This window comes from Scyliorhinus canicula, chromosome 13 (genome assembly GCF_902713615.1).
Source record: "Scyliorhinus canicula chromosome 13, sScyCan1.1, whole genome shotgun sequence".
Lineage (NCBI taxonomy): Eukaryota > Metazoa > Chordata > Chondrichthyes > Carcharhiniformes > Scyliorhinidae > Scyliorhinus > Scyliorhinus canicula.
Genome location: NC_052158.1, coordinates 144,408,373 through 144,426,894, shown reverse-complemented (window position 1 = coordinate 144,426,894; position 18,522 = coordinate 144,408,373). Strand labels below are relative to the sequence as shown.

Below are 18,522 nucleotides of genomic sequence, written 5' to 3'. Positions count from 1 at the left end.
AAGCAAAACAAAAAAATCAATCTGGCACCTACCCACCAGCGGGGAGATTAAACAGAAAGTTAATTCTGTGTTGTTAGAAACATGCCAAATGTTCATCCTCTTGGATTCTGAGTAGCGTATTCAACATGGAATAGGAAGAAAATGTGACCAATAACTCGATATAAGCAAATAAATATCCTTGCACTTTATCCTCCAATGTAACTTTTGTTACATTGTCCAATCCAACAGTTGACAGAGGACACTGTCCATTCAAACTAACAAAATAATTCATTCTGATGGTAAGATGTGTTTTGTTGTAATGGTTTAGATATTAAAATGGGCTGAACAGCATTGCCCTTTTTATGGAAGCTTTCTCATTTTCTTCTTTGGAATGTGATTTTAGCAATCAATGGATACATGTACGGAAACCAGCCAGGCTTGGAGATGTGCAAAGGAAATACAGTGTCCTGGCATATGATTGGTCTTGGATCAGAAGTCGATATCCACGGGATTTCTTTCCAGGGCAACACATTCCTGAGCCAAGGAACCAGAAGAGACGTTGTTAATCTGTTCCCACACATCTCACTCACAACTATCATGAAACCTGACAGTCTAGGTAGAACAATATGTTCGGAATATATTGTATTTGTGACCAATGGATTATAGTGATTTTGTCGATTGCACTTTTAGTAAGGGTGTACATAAATCACTCTTTAAGAAACTAGAAAGAAATTATACCTGATATTGGAAAGGTCTAATTCTCTTTCTAAAGTAGAGAAAACCCCAAGTATATCAATGCAGCTACCTCACTATCATAACCTTTTTTGTCTCTGTCCCCTTTATTGTGTCTGCTTTAATCACTGCTTCTTCAGTTCCTTCACAGATGTCAACATCTGGGAACTGAGTCCTTCACAGTGCTGTCCGTGTACGTACGCCATGTGGTCTGGAGCAGTTCCAAAATGCAGCTCACCGCCACCTTCTCAAAGGCAGTGAGGGATGGCATTCAATGCTGGCTTAGCCAGCGAAGACCACATCCCATGAACCAAAATGTTTTAAACGTTTTGGTTGCTCATCTGTACACTTGGATTATGCTTCCTTGGATGTTCCTCGTCCTTTGGACATCTTCACTGTGTGATAAGATTTCTCCACAAATTTGTTCTTTTTCAGTATTTTAAATTTGGTTAACTTTTTTCCCCCTTTATTCTTTCATGGGATGTGAATATCCCATTTGCTGCCTATCCCTAATTACCTTTGGACTGAGTGGCTTACACAGCCATTTCAGAGGGCAGCTAGGAGTTGACCACATTGCTGTGGGTTTGGAGTCATACATAGGCCAAACTAGGTAAGGATGGGAGATTTCCTTCCTTAATGGGCATTAGTCAACCTGATGGGTTTTTACAACAATCGGCTATTGTTACCGAGATTAGATTTCCATTCCAGACTTTGTTTTATTAATTAAACCTAAATTCCGTCTGTTGGGGTGGATTTGAACCCATGACCCCAAGGATAGAAAATGTGGTCCCTTTGTTCAAGAAGGGGAGTAGAGATAACCCCGGTAACTATAGGTCGGTGAGCCTAACGTCTGTTGTGGGTAAAGTCTTGGAGAGGATTATAAAATATACGATTTATAATCATCTAGATAGGAATAATATGATTTGGGATAGTCAGCATGGTTTTGTGAAGGGTAGGTCATGCCTCACAAACCTTATCCAGTTCTTTGAGAAGGTGACTCAACAGGTAGACGAGGGTAGAGCAGTTGATGTGGTGTATATGGATTTCAGTAAAGCGTTTGATAAGGTTCCCCATGGTCGGCTATTGCAGAAAATACGGAGGCTGGGGATTGAGGGTGATTTAGAGATGTGGATCAGAAATTGGCTAGTTGAAAGAAGACAGAGAGTGGTGGTTGATGGGAAATGTTCAGAATGGAGTTAAGTTACGAGTGGCGTACCACAAGGATCTGTTCTGGGGCCGTTGCTGTTTGTTATTTTTATAAATGACCTAGAGGAGGGCGCAGAAGGATGGGTGAGTAAATTTGCAGACGACACTAAAGTCGGTGGAGTTGTAGACAGTGCGGAAGGATGTTGCAGGTTACAGAGGGACATAGATAAGCTGCAGAGCTGGGCTGAGAGGTGGCAAATGGAGTTTAATGTGGAGAAGTGTGAGGTGATTCACTTTGGAAAGAATAACAGGAATGCAGAATATTTGGCTAATGGTAAAATTTTTGGTAGTGTGGATGAGCAGAGGGATCTCGGTGTCCATGTATATAGATCCCTGAAAGTTGCCACCCAGGTTGATAGGGTTGTGAAGAAGGCCTATGGTGTGTTGGCCTTTATTGGTAGAGGGATTGAGTTCCGGAGCCATGAGGTCATGTTGCAGTTGTACAAAACTCTTGTACGGCCGCATTTGGAGTATTGCGTACAGTTCTGGTCGCCTCATTATAGGAAGGACGTGGAAGCTTTGGAGCGAGTGCAGAGGAGATTTACCAGGATGTTGCCTGGTATGGAGGGAAAATCTTATGAGGAAAGGCTGATGGACGTGAGGTTGTTTTTGTTAGAGAGAAGAAGGTTAAGAGGTGACTTAATAGAGGCATACAAAATGATCAGAGGGTTAGATCGGGTGGACAGTGAGAACCTTCTCCCGCGGATGGAGGTGGCTAGCACGAGGGGACATAGCCTTAAATTGAGGGGTAATAGATATAGGACAGAGGTCAGAGGTGGGTTTTTTACGCAAAAAGTGGTGAGGCCGTGGAATGCCCTACTTGCAACAGTAGTGAACTCGCCAACATTGAGGGCATTTAAAAGTTTATTGGATAAGCATATGGATGATAATGGGATAGTGTAGGTTAGATGGCATTTAGTTTTTGGACTTCCCATGTCAGTGCAACATCGAGGGCCGAAGGGCCTGTACTGCGCTGTATCGTTCTATGTTCTATGTTTTATGTATCAGCCTGGGCCTCTGGATTACTAGTTCAGAGGCATTACCCCTACAACATCATCTCTTCCCATAACATTACTTCCCAACACTCCTCCCTTTTTTTCCGACAATTTGTCGTCTTTTTTGAATTAATATCTATTCTTCTCTCGTTTTGCCTTCACTTCTCTCCTGAATTTTAGATATTTAGTCACTGCTCTTGAATCATTAGGCCTTCTTGCACATGACTATTTAACCTTGGTCATGCCCTGCATAATATTTCTAATTTCTAAGTTTGTAATTCAACCTACTACTCCTAACAACTGCACGCAAGAACGCAGTGCAATTGAGTCATGATATCCAAGGTGGAATACTACCGTGGCCACCTTGTCAGCTATTGATCTATATATATATCGTAATAAACCTGCAGATTCCCCAATAGTATTACTCGTGGTAAATTGGACGATATGATCTATCTCTTACCTCTCAGCTGTGATTGTGTTTTTGATTTTTCTCTGCCATTCTCATTATTTGCTTTCTAATTGCTTCACACATTGTTTTCTGCATCTATTTATTCTCTCCCCTTCTTTAGGATGTAGGAGGATGAATACCAACACTTGTAGGTCGTAGTTTTTGGTGGCAAATGTAGGGCAAGGTCTGGTTGTAGACTGCAAGGTCTGCCTTCACACTCCCTCTCACTTTCCCAAGTCCATTTTGCCTTTTCTACAATTCTTTGCTCCTATTATCTTCCATACTGTCCTCCTATCTTTCCAACCCCTCTTTTTTTTTTTTTAAATAATTTTTATTGAAAGAGTTTTTCCATACAAACATTTACCCCTACTAATTTTTAAATTATTTACAACACAATCCCTCTAGGTTTCCAACCCCTCTTGATAACTCCCCTCCTGTTCTTATTTATCCTCAACATCCTTCTCTTCGTACTAAGCCTTCATGTCTTCATTAATCATTTTCTTTCTTCATGTTATTGATAGTTTTACATTATCACTCAAAGCCAACGGCAATTAAGGTCAAGTAGCTGTCTATATTGACTAGATTCCCACATAGACTGACAGAGGCAAAACCTGTAAATAACTTAGGGAGCAATGGGGGGGGGGGGGGGGGGGATTATTCATCAATGAAAGTCAAAGGAACTCCTGAAAGTGTTCCAGTCAGATCACGCTGTCAATACTGCGTCCTGTTTTGTTACTCCCTTTTAAAGCATCCTTGGAATCGTTTGACCATTTGCCTTTTTGTGCAGGAGTATTTGAAGTGGTCTGCAGGACAACAGATCACTACGCTGGAGGAATGAAGCAGTTTTACAAAGTGAATAAATGTTCCGTGTTTCATTTACCTGATCTGTTTTACCATGAAAAGACATACTACATTGCAGCTGTCGAAATTGAATGGGATTATTCACCTTCAAGAAAATGGGAACTGGAAAGGCACCACATTCATGAAGAAAGGTATTCCCTAATCACTGAATAAGGAAATGCAGGACAAGCCACTGAAGTGGTTAAGTGGGGTGCCTGCTGTGGGCAGGAGAGGACGTGGGATTGTCACAAGAACAAGGGACAGATGAGGTGATATTTCTTTTATGCCGCAAGTTGTTGCGATCTGGAATGCGCAGGCTGAAAGTGTGGAAGCAGATTCAATAATAACTTTCAAAATAGGATTACATATATATTTGAGATGGAAACATTTACAGGGCTATGGGGAAAGAGCAGAGGAGTGAGACTAACTGGACAGCTCTTCCATAGAGTCAGTAAAATGAGCCAAAGGGTCTCCTTCTGTTTGATGTGAAACATCTGTTGCATCATGACATTATTATAACTTATCTTTTGAATCTTCGCACAAAAACACAATTGGTGCAGCATTGGATGAGTATGGCATGAGATCAACGTAAAGCAGTGACGGGCCCATTGCGAATGCGGGTGCAAATTCCCGGCCAACATATTTTTATTGCTTCATTGTAGAAAATTACACCTCATGGTGAGGCAAGGAAGTTGATCTTAGGAGGCATGTCTAAAAACTTGGTCAGTGACGTGGCATTTAACAAGGGGGTTAAAGTAAGAATGGGAGGTAAAGGGACACAAATGTTTCGGGAGGGGATTCAAGAGCCTACACTTTGGATGGTTGAAGGCTTAGCTGCCATTGGTGGGTTGGAGTGGGTGGAGAAGGAACGGAGGCCACATCCAGAGGAACATTGAGTTCTTGAATTTAGGGGTGGCACGGTGGCACAGTGGTTAGCATTGCTGCCTCACAGCACCAGGAACCCGGGTTCAATTCTGGCCTTGGATAACTGTGTGGAGTTTGCACTTTCTCCCCGTATATGTGTGGATTCCCGCCGGGTGCTCCAGTTTCCTCCCATAGTGCAAAGATGCGCAGGTTAGGTGGATTGGCCATGCTAAATTGCCACTTAGTGCCCACGGATGTGTAGATTAGGTGGGTTTACAGGGGTAGGGCAGGCAAATGGGCCTAGGTAGGGTGCTCTTTCAGAAGGTCGATGCAGACTTGATGGGCCAAATGGCACCTTCTGCACTGGGGGAATTCTATAGTTCTATGGTACAGGGAGGGATGAGGTCATGAAGGGGGTCTGTGCACAAGGATGAAAGTTTTTAATTTAAGGTGCTGCAGGATGTTGGAACCAATGCAAGTGAGTCTGGGTACAACATACGATGCATGCAATACAGATCTGGATGAGTTTAACTCCTCTCATTTACTCTCACACTCCATTCCACTGACTGATGATGAACCTTTAGTCACGGCCTCCAGTGATCTCTTGTCCATCAGACAACAGTGGATGCCCCTACGTACCCCAGAATTAGACCTAATTCTACCAAAGTTACGTCACTTAGAAGTGCATTATTTACTTGGATTAAATTGGGAATTTCTCTGCTTTCAACTGTAGTCCTGGAGAGCCTTTCGTAGTGCGAGGAAACCTGACCATTGGTCCCAAATACAAGAAAGTTGTCTATCGGGAATATACTGATAAAACATTTACTAAACAGAAGAACCGAACCACAAATGAAAAACATCTGGAAATTCAAGGTACTTTGCATGGTTGATCAATAAACGTTGTTGTGTCATTGTTAATATATTATTATCTACAATTTTCTTTATCATTATGATACTTACATTTTATATGGCTTATTTCAATGTGGTGCTCTAAGTGAAATGATTGATATGATGTGAGTTAACATTGCAACCATTCTGCATCGTTAATGGCTCCCATCTATTCAAATGCTAAAATTCAGCGTCATGTTAGCATATCATTTGCTTAATTAATCTTTTTAACATCATTAATTTAGTTATTTTTCGCAGAATCTTTATTTGTTTTCTTTGTTCCCTCCTCCCGCAGGCCCACTGCTTCATGCAAAAGTTGGTGATATGCTCAAAATTGTATTCAAAAATCTGGCTTCAAGGCCCTATTCTATTCACGCACAAGGAGTGAAGACAGACAGTCCAACAATAAAATATACTCTTCCAGGTAAAGCAAGCTGATGTCCCTGCCCTCCCGCAATAGCCTATTCTACAATAGTGCCCTCTGAATCCCTTTTGGCTCAGATCAACGGTAGGATCAAGACTGAGATCAGGGCCGGGATTCTCCCCTACCCGGTGGGGCGGGGGGGGGGGGGGGGGGGGGGGGGTCCCGGCGTAGCGGAGTGGCGCCAACCACTCCAGCGTCGGGCCTCCCCAAAGGTGTGGAATTCTCTGCACCTTTAGGGGCTAGGCCCGCGCCGGAGTGGTTTCGGCTCCGCCGGCCAGTGCCAAAACCGGCGGCAACGGCCTTTAGCACCCGCCGCCCGGTGTCGGGGCTGCCCAAAAGGCCTTCACCGGTCCATGCATGCGCCGGTGCATCAGCGGCCGCTGACGTCACCACCGGCGCATGCGCGGTAGGTGGAGTCTCTTCCGCCTCCGTCATGGTGGAGGCCGTGGCGGCGGCGGAAGAAAAAGAGTGCCCCCTTGGCACTGGCCCGCCCACCGATCGGTAAGCCCCGATCACGGGCCAGGCCACGTGGGGGCACCCCCCAGGGTCCGATCGCCCCACGCCCCCCCCCAGGACCCCGGGGGCCTGCTCGCGCCGCCAATCCCACCGGCACCAGAGGTGCTCCAATTCCCGCCGGCGGGAGAGGCCTGTCAGCGGCGGGACTTCGGCCCATTGCGGGCCGGAGAATCGCCGCGGGGGGCACGCCGATCGGCGCGGTGGGCACGCCGATCGGCGGGGCGTGATTCCCGCTCCCATCGATTCCCGGGTGGTGGAGAATTCCGGCCATGGCGGAGGCGGGATTTACGCCGGCCACGGGCGATTCCCCGACACTGTGGGTGGTTGGAGAATTCCGCCCCAGGTGTGATGCTGTCCTTGTCAGCTTGGATCTAGTGTGTCTCTCTTGTGGGGTCCGTGAATTGGATTCAATTTGAATTTGAAATGGTTTTCAGAAAAAGCAAGGAGATGGATTAAGGGCTCTGCGCATTGGCTTTGTAATTCTGGGAAAGAAATACAATAAATACAAATCTGGTCGCAGACCTTTCAGCTATGGTGCACCAATGGGAGGGGAATTGTATAGAACCCCTCAGGCTATATGACTCACATTGAATGTATACGGTGAATATTTCATGTATTCACAATTATACTGAAGTGCACAAGGCAGCGACATGATTTATGTAGAAAACCTGAATATCATTTAAATTTCTGTGGCGTGAACCTGATTTCTGGCACGGTAAAGTTTCCTTTTACTCACCAAATATATGCGATCTGGGATTGTTTGCGGTTGGAACTCGAGAGTAATGTCCCCAAAGTTGAAGGTGGATCAGTATTCAGGGTTCACCCCAATCTATAGATTCCTGACCAGAATGTAAACATGGTCTCCAGCTGTTTGCATTCCAGATTCTTGCTTCCTGTTGCAAGTAGCTGTTACAATGTGTACCAGTGACAATGTATACCAGGACATCACAACACAGAGCTGGGTCTGCAACCCAACCTCGCCATCAGGATTGGTGCCTCACAAAAACATCCTTGTGGAGTGCGAGTCAGCATTAGTGACCTTGTACTCCCCTAAGGACATTGCAGAAAAGAGAAGTTATGGCACTGGTCTGGTGGGGGGAAAGTTACACAGCAAAAGCAGGGATTGGCAGAGGGTTTTACTGACAAAGAAACTACTGGAACTATGCAATTCTTTTAAAAATAAGAGCATGAGCAGATCTGTACCATACAATGAGTGGTGCATAATTAAACACCATTACATTATCTGCAGGTGAGACAGAAACATATTACTGGAAGATCCCCAATAGGTCCGGTCCTGAGGACGAGGAATCTCGTTGCATTCCATGGACATATTACTCAACTGTAGATCCAATTAAGGTATAGCAAAAGTACATTATTAAGTTGAACTGACCAACGCTACTTGTCTACAGTCACTTAAGTAGGGTGCTCTTCCCAATTCTATGATTATCCCCTTCCGCTCTCCTTTTGCTCTATTGCTCTACACATTAGTCCTTATTGCTTCAATCGTGGGCGGCAGGGTAGCACAGTGGTTAGCACTATTGCTTCACAGCGCCAGGGATCTGTGTTCGATTCCTGGCTTGGGTCATTGTCTGTGGGGAGTCTGCATGTTCTCCCCGTGTCTGCGTGGGTTTCCTCCGGATGCTCCGGTTTCCTCCCACAAGTCCCTAAAGATGTGCTGTTAGGTAATTTGAACATTCTGAATTCTCCCTCTGTGTACCCAAACAGGCGCCGAAGTGTGGCAATGAGGGGACTTTCACAGTAACTTCATTGCAGTGGTAATGTGAGCCTACTTGTGACACTAATAAATATGATAAAAACAGATTATTATATGTGTTGTGGGGACAACCTATGGCTGCATTTCCTATTCAATCTTTCTCAGGACCTGAAATGCTGGGGTTTCTTACTTTTTAAATTTTCTTTCCTTCTATAATTGATAAAGGCTTTTAGAACCCAGAGTTAGCAACTGTTGAACGTAGCAGTTCAGATCACATCACATCTCCTCTCTTACTGTTTTCAGCAGTGGTGATGTTTGGACGATGGCTCCTCAATCCTTCTCCCTCCGCTTTCTCATCCGTTCACTCCCCCACCTCCACATCCTCCTACCCTCCTCCTGTTCCCTCTCCATCCTTTGTCCCCCCCCCCCCCCCCCGCCTCTTCTACTTTCATTCTCCCTCTCCACATTCCCTATCCCCTGCATGAGTCTAATTACCCCAGCTGCACCTACCCATTCCACAAACCCTAATTCACTTGATTGCTGCATTTGGGTTCAATTCCCCAAATGCAAAATCATGCAATTTCAATTAATGTTATATAAAATTTGTCAAATATGGGCACTAAAATGTTTCTAGTTATAATGACAGAGAATCTGGTTGTCGGGAGAATTTGCAAAGGATAGTGTAGGCAACCACAGCTTAACGTCTTGATTGTTACTCTAACTGTACTGTAACATCGTACTTAAAGTGATGTGGTATTACCTGGTTCATAATCCTTTCATAAAGTATAAGATCAAGTCTATCTCTAATCAGTGCCTGGTATAGGAAACTGGGCAGGGATATCCAGACCATTAAGGTAAGCTGCCTAGGGCTTTGCAATCTTCCCGGGACTTTGCAATCTACCCGAAATAGAACATCCCATTGCACCAAAGGAAGTCTGCCATATTGATGAGAAGGAAATCTGAGACTTTGGACACCAGCTGGTGGAGGCCAACCATGAAAACATTCATTCATATATCTGGGGATTAATACCTATCTTGATTCAATGGCAAATACTTGAAATGCTGCACCGTTAACTAATAAGCCTCTACTGGATATGATATGGTGTGTGCCCATGGTGACGCCAGGTTGCTGCCGGAAGTAGACATATTTTATGATGAGCTGTGTTGGTTTTCACGCTGTTACCATGAGACGTTCCTAATGCCGACTTCCCTCCCGATACATGTCCATTGACCAATTAATACTGATTCTCTGAGTTGACTGGTGGAGGGAAATTAACCCGAGACAACCCGTTGTGACGGACTGAGTTGGCTAAGCCCAGAGTCATTCAGTTCTGTAGTATTTCAGAACATTGTCAATGATGTGACAAGCCTGCCTCATTGATTGTACCTGGAGGGGTTGAGCTGTAAGTAGGAGCTAAGCTCTTTCCCACTTAACTCCAGCCAACAGGAAAGCCAATGTCCTAATAGTAGGGTGGCCCTGCCTGTACAAACAATGGGAAATTTCCCCATGCTGTACACTGGCTTTAGTTATGGCTTAACTTTCTGTGGGCAAGCTTGGTTTGGCTCGACGATCTACAAAGGATTGGCAAGTGGGGCTCATCCCGATGGAAGGAAGAGTGTAGATTAATTTCAGGCAAATAGAAATTGTGCCAGGTTCCAGTTTTCTCAGTAGCTAGTTTTAGAGACGCTTAAACATGCTTTTGGGTCAAACCACAATTGTCTAAAACAAAATCTATGAACACGTAAATACAGAATGTCTGCCCCTTTATTAGGAATATACCAAGACTGGAAAAGGAATTTTGCCTTTAGAGCTTATTCTGACATTCAGTGAAATCATGGCTGAATTGTGACCAAAACCCACTGCCGGGCCGGAGAATCGCCCGGGGGGGGGTGAATCCCACCCCGACGCCAGCTGCCGAATTCTCTGGCGGCGGTTTTTTGGCGGGGGCGGGAATTGCACCGCGCTGGTCGGGGGCTGATGGTAGCGCCCCCCCCCCCCCCCCCCCCCCCGGCGATTCTCCGTTCCGCGATGGGCCGAGCGGCCGCCCGTTTCAGCCAGTCCCGTCGGCGTAAATTACACAAGGTCCTTACCGGCGGGACCTGGCTCTGCGGAGTCCTCGGGGGGTGCGGAGGGATCTGGCCCTGGGGAGGGGGGCCCCCATGTTGGCCTGGTTCGCGATTGGGGCCCACCGATCTGTGGCCGGGCCTGTGCCGTAGGGGCACTCTTTCCCTCTGCGCCGGCCTGTATAAGGCTCTGCCATGACCAGCGCGGAGAAGAAACCCCCTGCGTATGAGCTGGGATCACGCCAGCGGTTCTGCCCATGCACCAGGTGCGGAGGATTCCATACATTCCGGGCGACCTGACGCCGGAGTGGTTCACGGCACTCCTCGGCACCACATGGCCCGCCCGCCGGATACTGGAGAATCCCGGCCCACATATCTGTCTTTGTCCCATATCCCTTCATATCTTTGTCTAACAAAACTCCTAGTCTACGACACTTTCCAAACACGTCAATTGAATTTTTGGTTTATTACTGCTACTTATATATTAATGCTCATTCTACATGGTAGCACAGTGGTTAACACATTTGCTTCACAGCTCCAGGGTCTGTACGGTGTCAGCATGTTCTCCCTGTGTCTGCTTGGGTTTCCTCCGGGTGCTCTGGTTTCCTCCCACAGTCAAAAGATGTGCAGGTTAGGTAGATTGGCCATGATAAATTGCCCTTCGTGTCTAAAATGTTAGGTGGGGTTACTGGATTACGGGGTGGAGGCATGGCTTGGGTGGGATGCTCTTTCCAAGGGGAGGTGCAGACTCAAAGGACCAAATGGCCTCCTTCTGTACTGCAAATTCCATGATTCTACACACAATGTGTTTTGCAGCCTTTGCATCTATCGTTGATAAATTCTTATATCGAAACTCAATGAAATATGTAGTGTTCTCACGCTTCCTTTAACCCAACTGGGAAAAGAACCCGAGGCGACATGAAGAAACATTTTTATTACGCAGCAAGTTGTTGTGATCTGGAATGCGCTAGGTGGAAGAAGATTAATGGTAACTTACAAAAGGAAATTGGATCAGTACGAGAGGGGGGTTATTTACAAGGCTACTGGAGTAGAGTAATTGAAAAGTGCTGCCAACGAGCTGGCATAGACTTGATGGGCCAAATGGCCTCCGGTGCAGTAACGGTCTATGATTCTATAATTCCTTTTCCCCTCTGCTGCAGGATCTGTACAGTGGTCTGATAGGGACTCTGGTGACCTGTCGCAAAAACTTTCTCGAGACAATTGGTTTGAAGAAAAACGAGCTCCGCGAGTTTGCCCTTCTGTTCTTAGTTTTTGATGAGAATGAGTCCTGGTACCTGGACGAAAATATCAAAACCTATTGCCTCAAACCGAACCAAGTCGATAAAACAAATGAAGATTTTATTGAGAGCAACAAAAAACATGGTAGGTTCAGAGTTGTTATGTTCACTACTTATGGACCTGATGGATTCAGGTGACAAATGGCAATCTAAAATATCATTTTGCACCTTTGCTGCATACATCAGGATTCAGTATTTAAGATGCATGGCCATTTTTCATAACATAGAACATAGAACGATACAGCGCAGTACAGGCCCTTCGGCCCTCGATGTTGCACCGACATGGAAAAAAAAAACTAAAGGCCATCTAACTACACTATGCCCTTATCATCCATATGCTTATCCAATAAATTTTTAAATGCCCTCAATGTTGGCGAGTTCACTACTGTTGCAGGTAGGGCATTCCACGGCCTCACCACTCTTTGCGTAAAAAACCCACCTCTGACCTCTGTCCTATATCTATTACCCCTCAATTTAAGGCTATGTCCCCTCGTGCTAGCCACCTCCATCCGCGGGAGAAGGCTCTCGCTGTCCACCCTATCTAACCCTCTGATCATTTTGTATGCCTCTATTAAGTCACCTCTTAACCTTCTTCTCTCTAACGAAAACAACCTCAAGTCCATCAGCCTTTCCTCATAAGATTTTCCCTCCATACCAGGCAACATTCTGGTAAATCTCCTCTGCACCCGTTCCAAAGCTTCCACGTCCTTCCTATAATGAGGCGACCAGAACTGTACGCAATACTCCAAATAACAGGTGGCTCTGCAGTAACCTTTACCCTCTCCTTCTCGCACTGGTCAGGTTTCAGCCAGCTCCTGTTGCGCTGATGTGATTTTCAAAAAACTTATTCATCCTGCACGAAATTATTAAATGTTTTGGGCAGCACGGTAGCATAGTGGTTGGCACAAAATTGCTTCACAGCTCCGGGGTCCCAGGTTCGATTCCCGGCTTGGGTCACTGTCTGTGCGGAGCCTGCATGTTCTCCCCGTGTGTGCGTGGGTTTCCTCCGGGTGCTCCGGTTTCCTCCCACAGTCCAAAGATGTGCAGGTTAGGTGGATTGGCCATTGCCCTTAGTGTCCAAAATTTCCCTTAGTGTTGGGTAGGGTTACTGGGTTATGGGGATAGGGTGGAGGCGTGGGCTTGGGTCAGGTGCTCTTTCCAAGAGCCGGTGCAGACTCGATGGGCCGAATGGCCTCCTTCTGCACTGTAAATTCTATGATCTATGATCTAAATCATGGGTGGGCAAACTTTTCCGTGCAAGGGCCACATTCAGAAATTCACAATTTTAAAGGGCCGTATAGTATATTAAGTAAAATAATTAATATTTTAAATAGCCAAAATAAAAGGTCTTTAAAGAAAAAAAGCACATTTATTTGAAAAACAAAGTAACTCAGTAAGTAACAGAACAATGTCAATGAGAATGATGCATCTGACTGCAGTCATTTACCAGTTTGTTGAAATCAGGTGTCAAGTTGCTTGTGCTGATCCTTAACACTGAGAGAAGCACAGCCTAGCCGAGTCAACGATAAAAACGCGCGTAGTGGGGTGGATGAGTGGGGCTGCCTTATTGGTCGGTTTAGTTGGGTGTGCGACCAATAGGAGTCCAGGTTACAAACAATAATAAGGCTTATTGTTTGTAACCTGGACTCCTATTGGTCGCACACCCAACTAAACCGACCAATGAGACAGCCCCACTCATCCACCCCACTACGCGCGTTTTTATGCGGCCCGCCAATGAGGTGCCTAGAATCATAACCGGCACTTTTGAAAAGCCGCCGGGGAAAAGCCGCTGAAGTAAATGAGCTTATTCAATAAAAACCTTTGTCGGGCCGCATGCAGCCCGTGGGCCGTAGTTTGCCCACCCCTGATCTAAATCAAAGAAAATATACCCAAAGGTGATTTTTAAACTCTTCAGTTTTGAAACTTTTTTCCCCCTTTCAGTCGAGCTCAGCCATCTTATGATGCTGGATTTGATGCTGCAGATTTCTGAATTTCAGGGCGGTGTCACGATCACATGGACACAGAGGGATTGCCTATGCTTGCCAGTTTTGGTGGGTTCTGGTATTCATGCTCAGCTTGAAAAATAAATTCTCTCAACAATGGCTGCCACAAATAGCTGCCTGCAGCTGGGCTTAAAAAAAACCCAATTCTCCCAGAATATTCAATTAGTCATTTAGAATTTATTTTTTGAGTAAACTCACATGCCACGTGTTAAGTCACTGACTCGGAGATTAGGGCCGGGATTCTCCCCTACCCGGCGGGACGGGAGGTCCCGGCGTACAGGAGTGGCGAGAACCACTCCCGCGTCGGGCCTCCCCAAAGGTGCGGAATTCTCCGCACCTTTAGAAGCTAGGCCCGCGCCGGAGTGGTTGGCGTCCCGCCGACCGGCGCGAACGGCTGGCCGAAAGGGGGGGGGGGGGTCAGAGAATACCCCAGGTTTTTTTGAACTGCCGTCTGACTCAAGTTTATAAAGGTTTCTCAGAACTTACTGCAGCCTAGAATTTTAGAAGATTTAGCTCATCCTTGCTAGGTCTGCTGATTCTGCTCTGGTATTTGAAGCTAGACTTCCAAAGGAGATTCAACGGAGTCTCCCAGATGTAGCAAAGATTTTTAAATCTCTTCCTTCAGCTTCCAAGCCTTTCTTTGATGCTTTTTCCAGACAACGTTTCTCCTGCTTCTGGGACTTCTTTTCAGTTCAGCGTGCTTCATTCCATTTTTCTCAGTCACACACGTTTTAGCTTTTCTCTACATTTTCTACAAGATTTGTTTTTTTTTCACAAACTGGCACCATGTTGTAAGGTGCTGGGTGGAGTTCGATAGGTCTGAAGAAGCCTTTGTACTGACTTTTTAGGACCATTGAATAATATACAGTAAAGGGTAAAAACTGAGATCTGTCTCCATTCAAGCAGGCACACATGGCTCTGTCCACCACTGGGCCACCCCTGTGTCTGGGTCATGTATTCTCTTCCCTCAAGTGTATGGGTGGTACTGTACTCAGTCCCACATTAACCCTCTGTTTGCCGAACCCTTATACTACACTACACAGTTGTACCAATGTGCTGAGAATGCACCAATCATGACTATAACAACCTGACCTGTAATTGGTATTATTTCAGTTTAGGCTTATATATTCTGAAATAGTCTTTGGAAATACAAGTATTTGAAGGGGGAACTCAATAAAAACTTGGGAGGTCATTTTTGCAGTGAGGTTTTACAAACCAGCAGCACAAATCAGGGATGTTAAAAAAACTTCTGCAGGCTTTTCTGACCAAACACTGACCACAGCCAAATTCATAGCCTGCAATAATTTCACAGTGTTTCATGAAATCATTGCGTGCATGGGCTTTTAAACTTTTGAACTTCTATCTGCTAGGCTCACAGAAAGATGTTAAATGATCTATTTTCCCACTAATTTATCAGTGCAAAATTATACACAAAAGATCTGGAATATGTCTGCCATAGAATGATTTGTTTTGGGTATTAGTTTGCGTCCTACAACCCATATGACCAGGTAACACTATTACACAATCTAAAAGGCATGGATGAAGTAGAAGGAGCTGATGCTTTCTCTTGCGGGGCATTCTAAAACGAGAGGTCATAGTCTCAAATTTAAAACAGATTTGAGGAAATTATACTTCTTCCAAACGGTTGCGAATCTGTGGAATTCGCTCCCCCAGAGTGCGGTGGATGCAGGGACAGTGAGTAAATTTGAGGAGTTGGACAGATTTTTAATTGGTAATGGGTTGAAGGGTTATGGAGAACGGTCAGGATGGTGGAATTGAGGCCAGGAAGGGATCAGCCATGATCACATTGAGGGTGTTAGGCTCGGGAGGCTAAATTGCCAACTCCAGCCCCTAGGTCATGTGTTCCAGGGAGGAGATGCTCTGGCTGTTTTTGCAATCCAGCTCTTGGCCTGTAACATCGTAGGTAACAGATGAGGAACATAATCAGCCATGATAGAATGGCAGAGCAGCCAGGAGTCCAGGGGGCGAGAGAAGCTGTTGCTTTGGCCGTTGCCTCCTTGTTAGCCCGGAGATGGATCTTATTGGCGTGGAGGGACTAGGAGACCCCGAAATCGGGGGTATAGGTCAGTGAGATGGCCGGGTTTCTCAGGCTTGAGAACATCAAGTTCGATCTGAGGGGGTCAATGTTAGGGTTCGCCCAGAGGTGGCAGCCGTTTATTGACTTCTTTGGAGGAAATTAAGCTGTCAGCAGATACAATGAGGGGAGGATGGGGGTTAGGGGGAGATAGTTGAGGCGGGATCAGTGAGTGGAGGGGGGGGGGGGCGGAGGGGAACTGGGTGTGTAAGTCAAAGAGAAAATGTTGGAAAATCTCAGCAGGTCTGGCAGCATCTGTAGGGAGGGAAAAGAGCTAACGTGGAGTCCATATGACCCTTTGTCAAAGCTAAAAGACTTAGAAAGTGGGAAATATTTATAATGTGGTATACTAGGTGAGAGAATGAAAGATGAGATGAGGGTGTGTAAGCAATGTTGGTTGGGGGGGGGGGGGCGTTATTTACTGTGCTATGTTTGTTTTTGAAATTGTTAAAAAATTACAAATGCCTTAATAAAATGTTTTTAAAAAAAGGAATGGCAGAGCAGACTTAATGGGCCGAATGGCCTAATCCTGCTCCTATATTTTATGAACAACCTACTGGAAAAGCGTGCCTCGCACAAGCGTTACCAGCTGTCCTATTTTTAACAAAAACAGAGAATGCTGGAAAAACTCAGCAGGTCTGGCAGCATCTGTAGGGAGAGAAAAAGAGAATTGACGTTTTGAGTACGTATGACTCTTATTTTTAAATCCATTATCCTTTTCCAGCTATAAATGGGAAGCTCTTCGGAAACTTGCACGGACTGGATATGCAAGTTGGTGAGAAGGTGTTTTGGTATCTGACTGGAATGGGTAATGAAGTCGACTTGCACTCAGTTCATTTCCATGGACACAGCTTTAATTATAAGGTAGGGTGGATTTTATTATTTCATTTGGTTTCACCTAGAAAATTTGTTTTCACCTGGAAGGAAAGTGGGCCTAAACAAAAAAAAAACAAGCATTCACTTTGCGATTTGTGTGGCATGTAAAAGAAACTTAATTTATACAACCACTTCTTTGAGGAGATTTCAAACTATTTCCTACGCAATGAATTATTTTGATACAATGAAAAAGGGTGTGATTTTCCACACCATCAACAGCTGGGGGTGGCCCTCCATTGGCTAGCAGTGGCATCTTCTGGTCCTGCCGTTGTCAACAGGCTTTCCCGTTGAATACACCTCTCGTCTCCAGGAAACCCACGGCGGGGGTGCACGTCGGCAGACAGGAGGATCCCCCGCCTGCGAGAAAGGACGGAAAATTCCGGCAAAAATCTAGAAATGAACAATGAGAGGCCAGCTAGGAAACTCCATCCACTTTTTCCCTCCCCGTCCCTACGTCAGAACTACCAGATCCCCCTTCACCAACTCTGGTGTTCACACGAGTGAGATCTGCAAACTGATTGGGAGTTTAAGAACAACATATTAGTACTAAATATGAATTGACGTACAGTGGCACATTGATGACGTTACTGGACTAGTAAATCTGAAGCCTGAATTAATAACCCAGAGACCAGAGTTCAAATTCCATCATGGCGGGTTTATGATTTTGAATTCAGTTAGTTCAATAAATCTGGAATAGAAAGCTAGTCAGCAGCAAAGGTGACCACAAAGCGACTATTTGTCATAAAAATCCATCCCGGGCACTAATGTTCTCCAGGGAAGAAAGCTTGCTGGTTTGCCCGATACCCAACTCCAAACTCACTGTAATGTGGACTGCCCTCTGAAATGGCCGAGCAAATCATCCAGTTGTTCCAAAAAATATGTACCGGCAGTTCAATAAAGTGGTTCATCGAGACATTTTCAAGGGCATTCAGGGAGGGACATTAAAGGTCGGCCTTTCCAGTGACACCCCACCTTTTAAATTAATACATTTTTAAAATCCTAAATCTGTCTGGAGTTTCCCCACAATCATCCTCCTTCAGGTGCCCCTCTGCTGCGAGATCAGTGCTGGTTTTACTGATCCCTCTCTGTTTCTCCAAATCATTTAGATTATCATGCCGGACAAATGAGCACAGTCTGCATCATTGTTGCAATTGCTTTACTTCTTAAACTCTTTCATTCCAATCTTAGACAAAACAGAGGAGAAAAATAATTCAATGACGGATCAAAACGACAAACACCCTTGAGTTCAGCCCCATGGAGTAGTTGAGGCAATAATTTGGATGGATGCATTTAAAGGGGAACTAGAAAAGCACATGAGGGGGGGAAAAAGGAATAGAAGCATATGTTTCAGGGTAGGAATGTGTACTTCATACAATGCCAAAATTGGGCGTTAGGAATTAATTTGACTTTTGGCAATTAGGTGCAATTTACTCTGCGTTCCCTTCTGAAACACGTGGGGTGGGATTCTCCAATAATGGGGCTACGGTGTGAAAACCGGCGCCAACCACACCAGCGTCAACTGCCCCCGAAAGTGAGGAATTCTCCATTTTCTCGGGGGCTAGGTTGGCACCGGAGTGGTT

General features: G+C 45.3%; 1 protein-coding gene across 1 annotated transcript in view; it reads left to right on the top strand.

Moving 5' to 3' along the window:
- LOC119975718 (ceruloplasmin) overlaps nucleotides 1-18,522 on the top strand; it is a 58,861-nt gene that overhangs the window by 33,355 nt on the left and 6,984 nt on the right. The window contains exons 11-17 of the mRNA XM_038815542.1: nucleotides 383-595; nucleotides 4,148-4,352; nucleotides 5,798-5,937; nucleotides 6,248-6,376; nucleotides 8,142-8,248; nucleotides 11,831-12,053; nucleotides 16,791-16,930. Of these exons, the coding sequence (XP_038671470.1) occupies nucleotides 383-595; nucleotides 4,148-4,352; nucleotides 5,798-5,937; nucleotides 6,248-6,376; nucleotides 8,142-8,248; nucleotides 11,831-12,053; nucleotides 16,791-16,930 (1,157 nt within the window). The remainder of the gene's footprint in view (nucleotides 1-382; nucleotides 596-4,147; nucleotides 4,353-5,797; nucleotides 5,938-6,247; nucleotides 6,377-8,141; nucleotides 8,249-11,830; nucleotides 12,054-16,790; nucleotides 16,931-18,522) is intronic.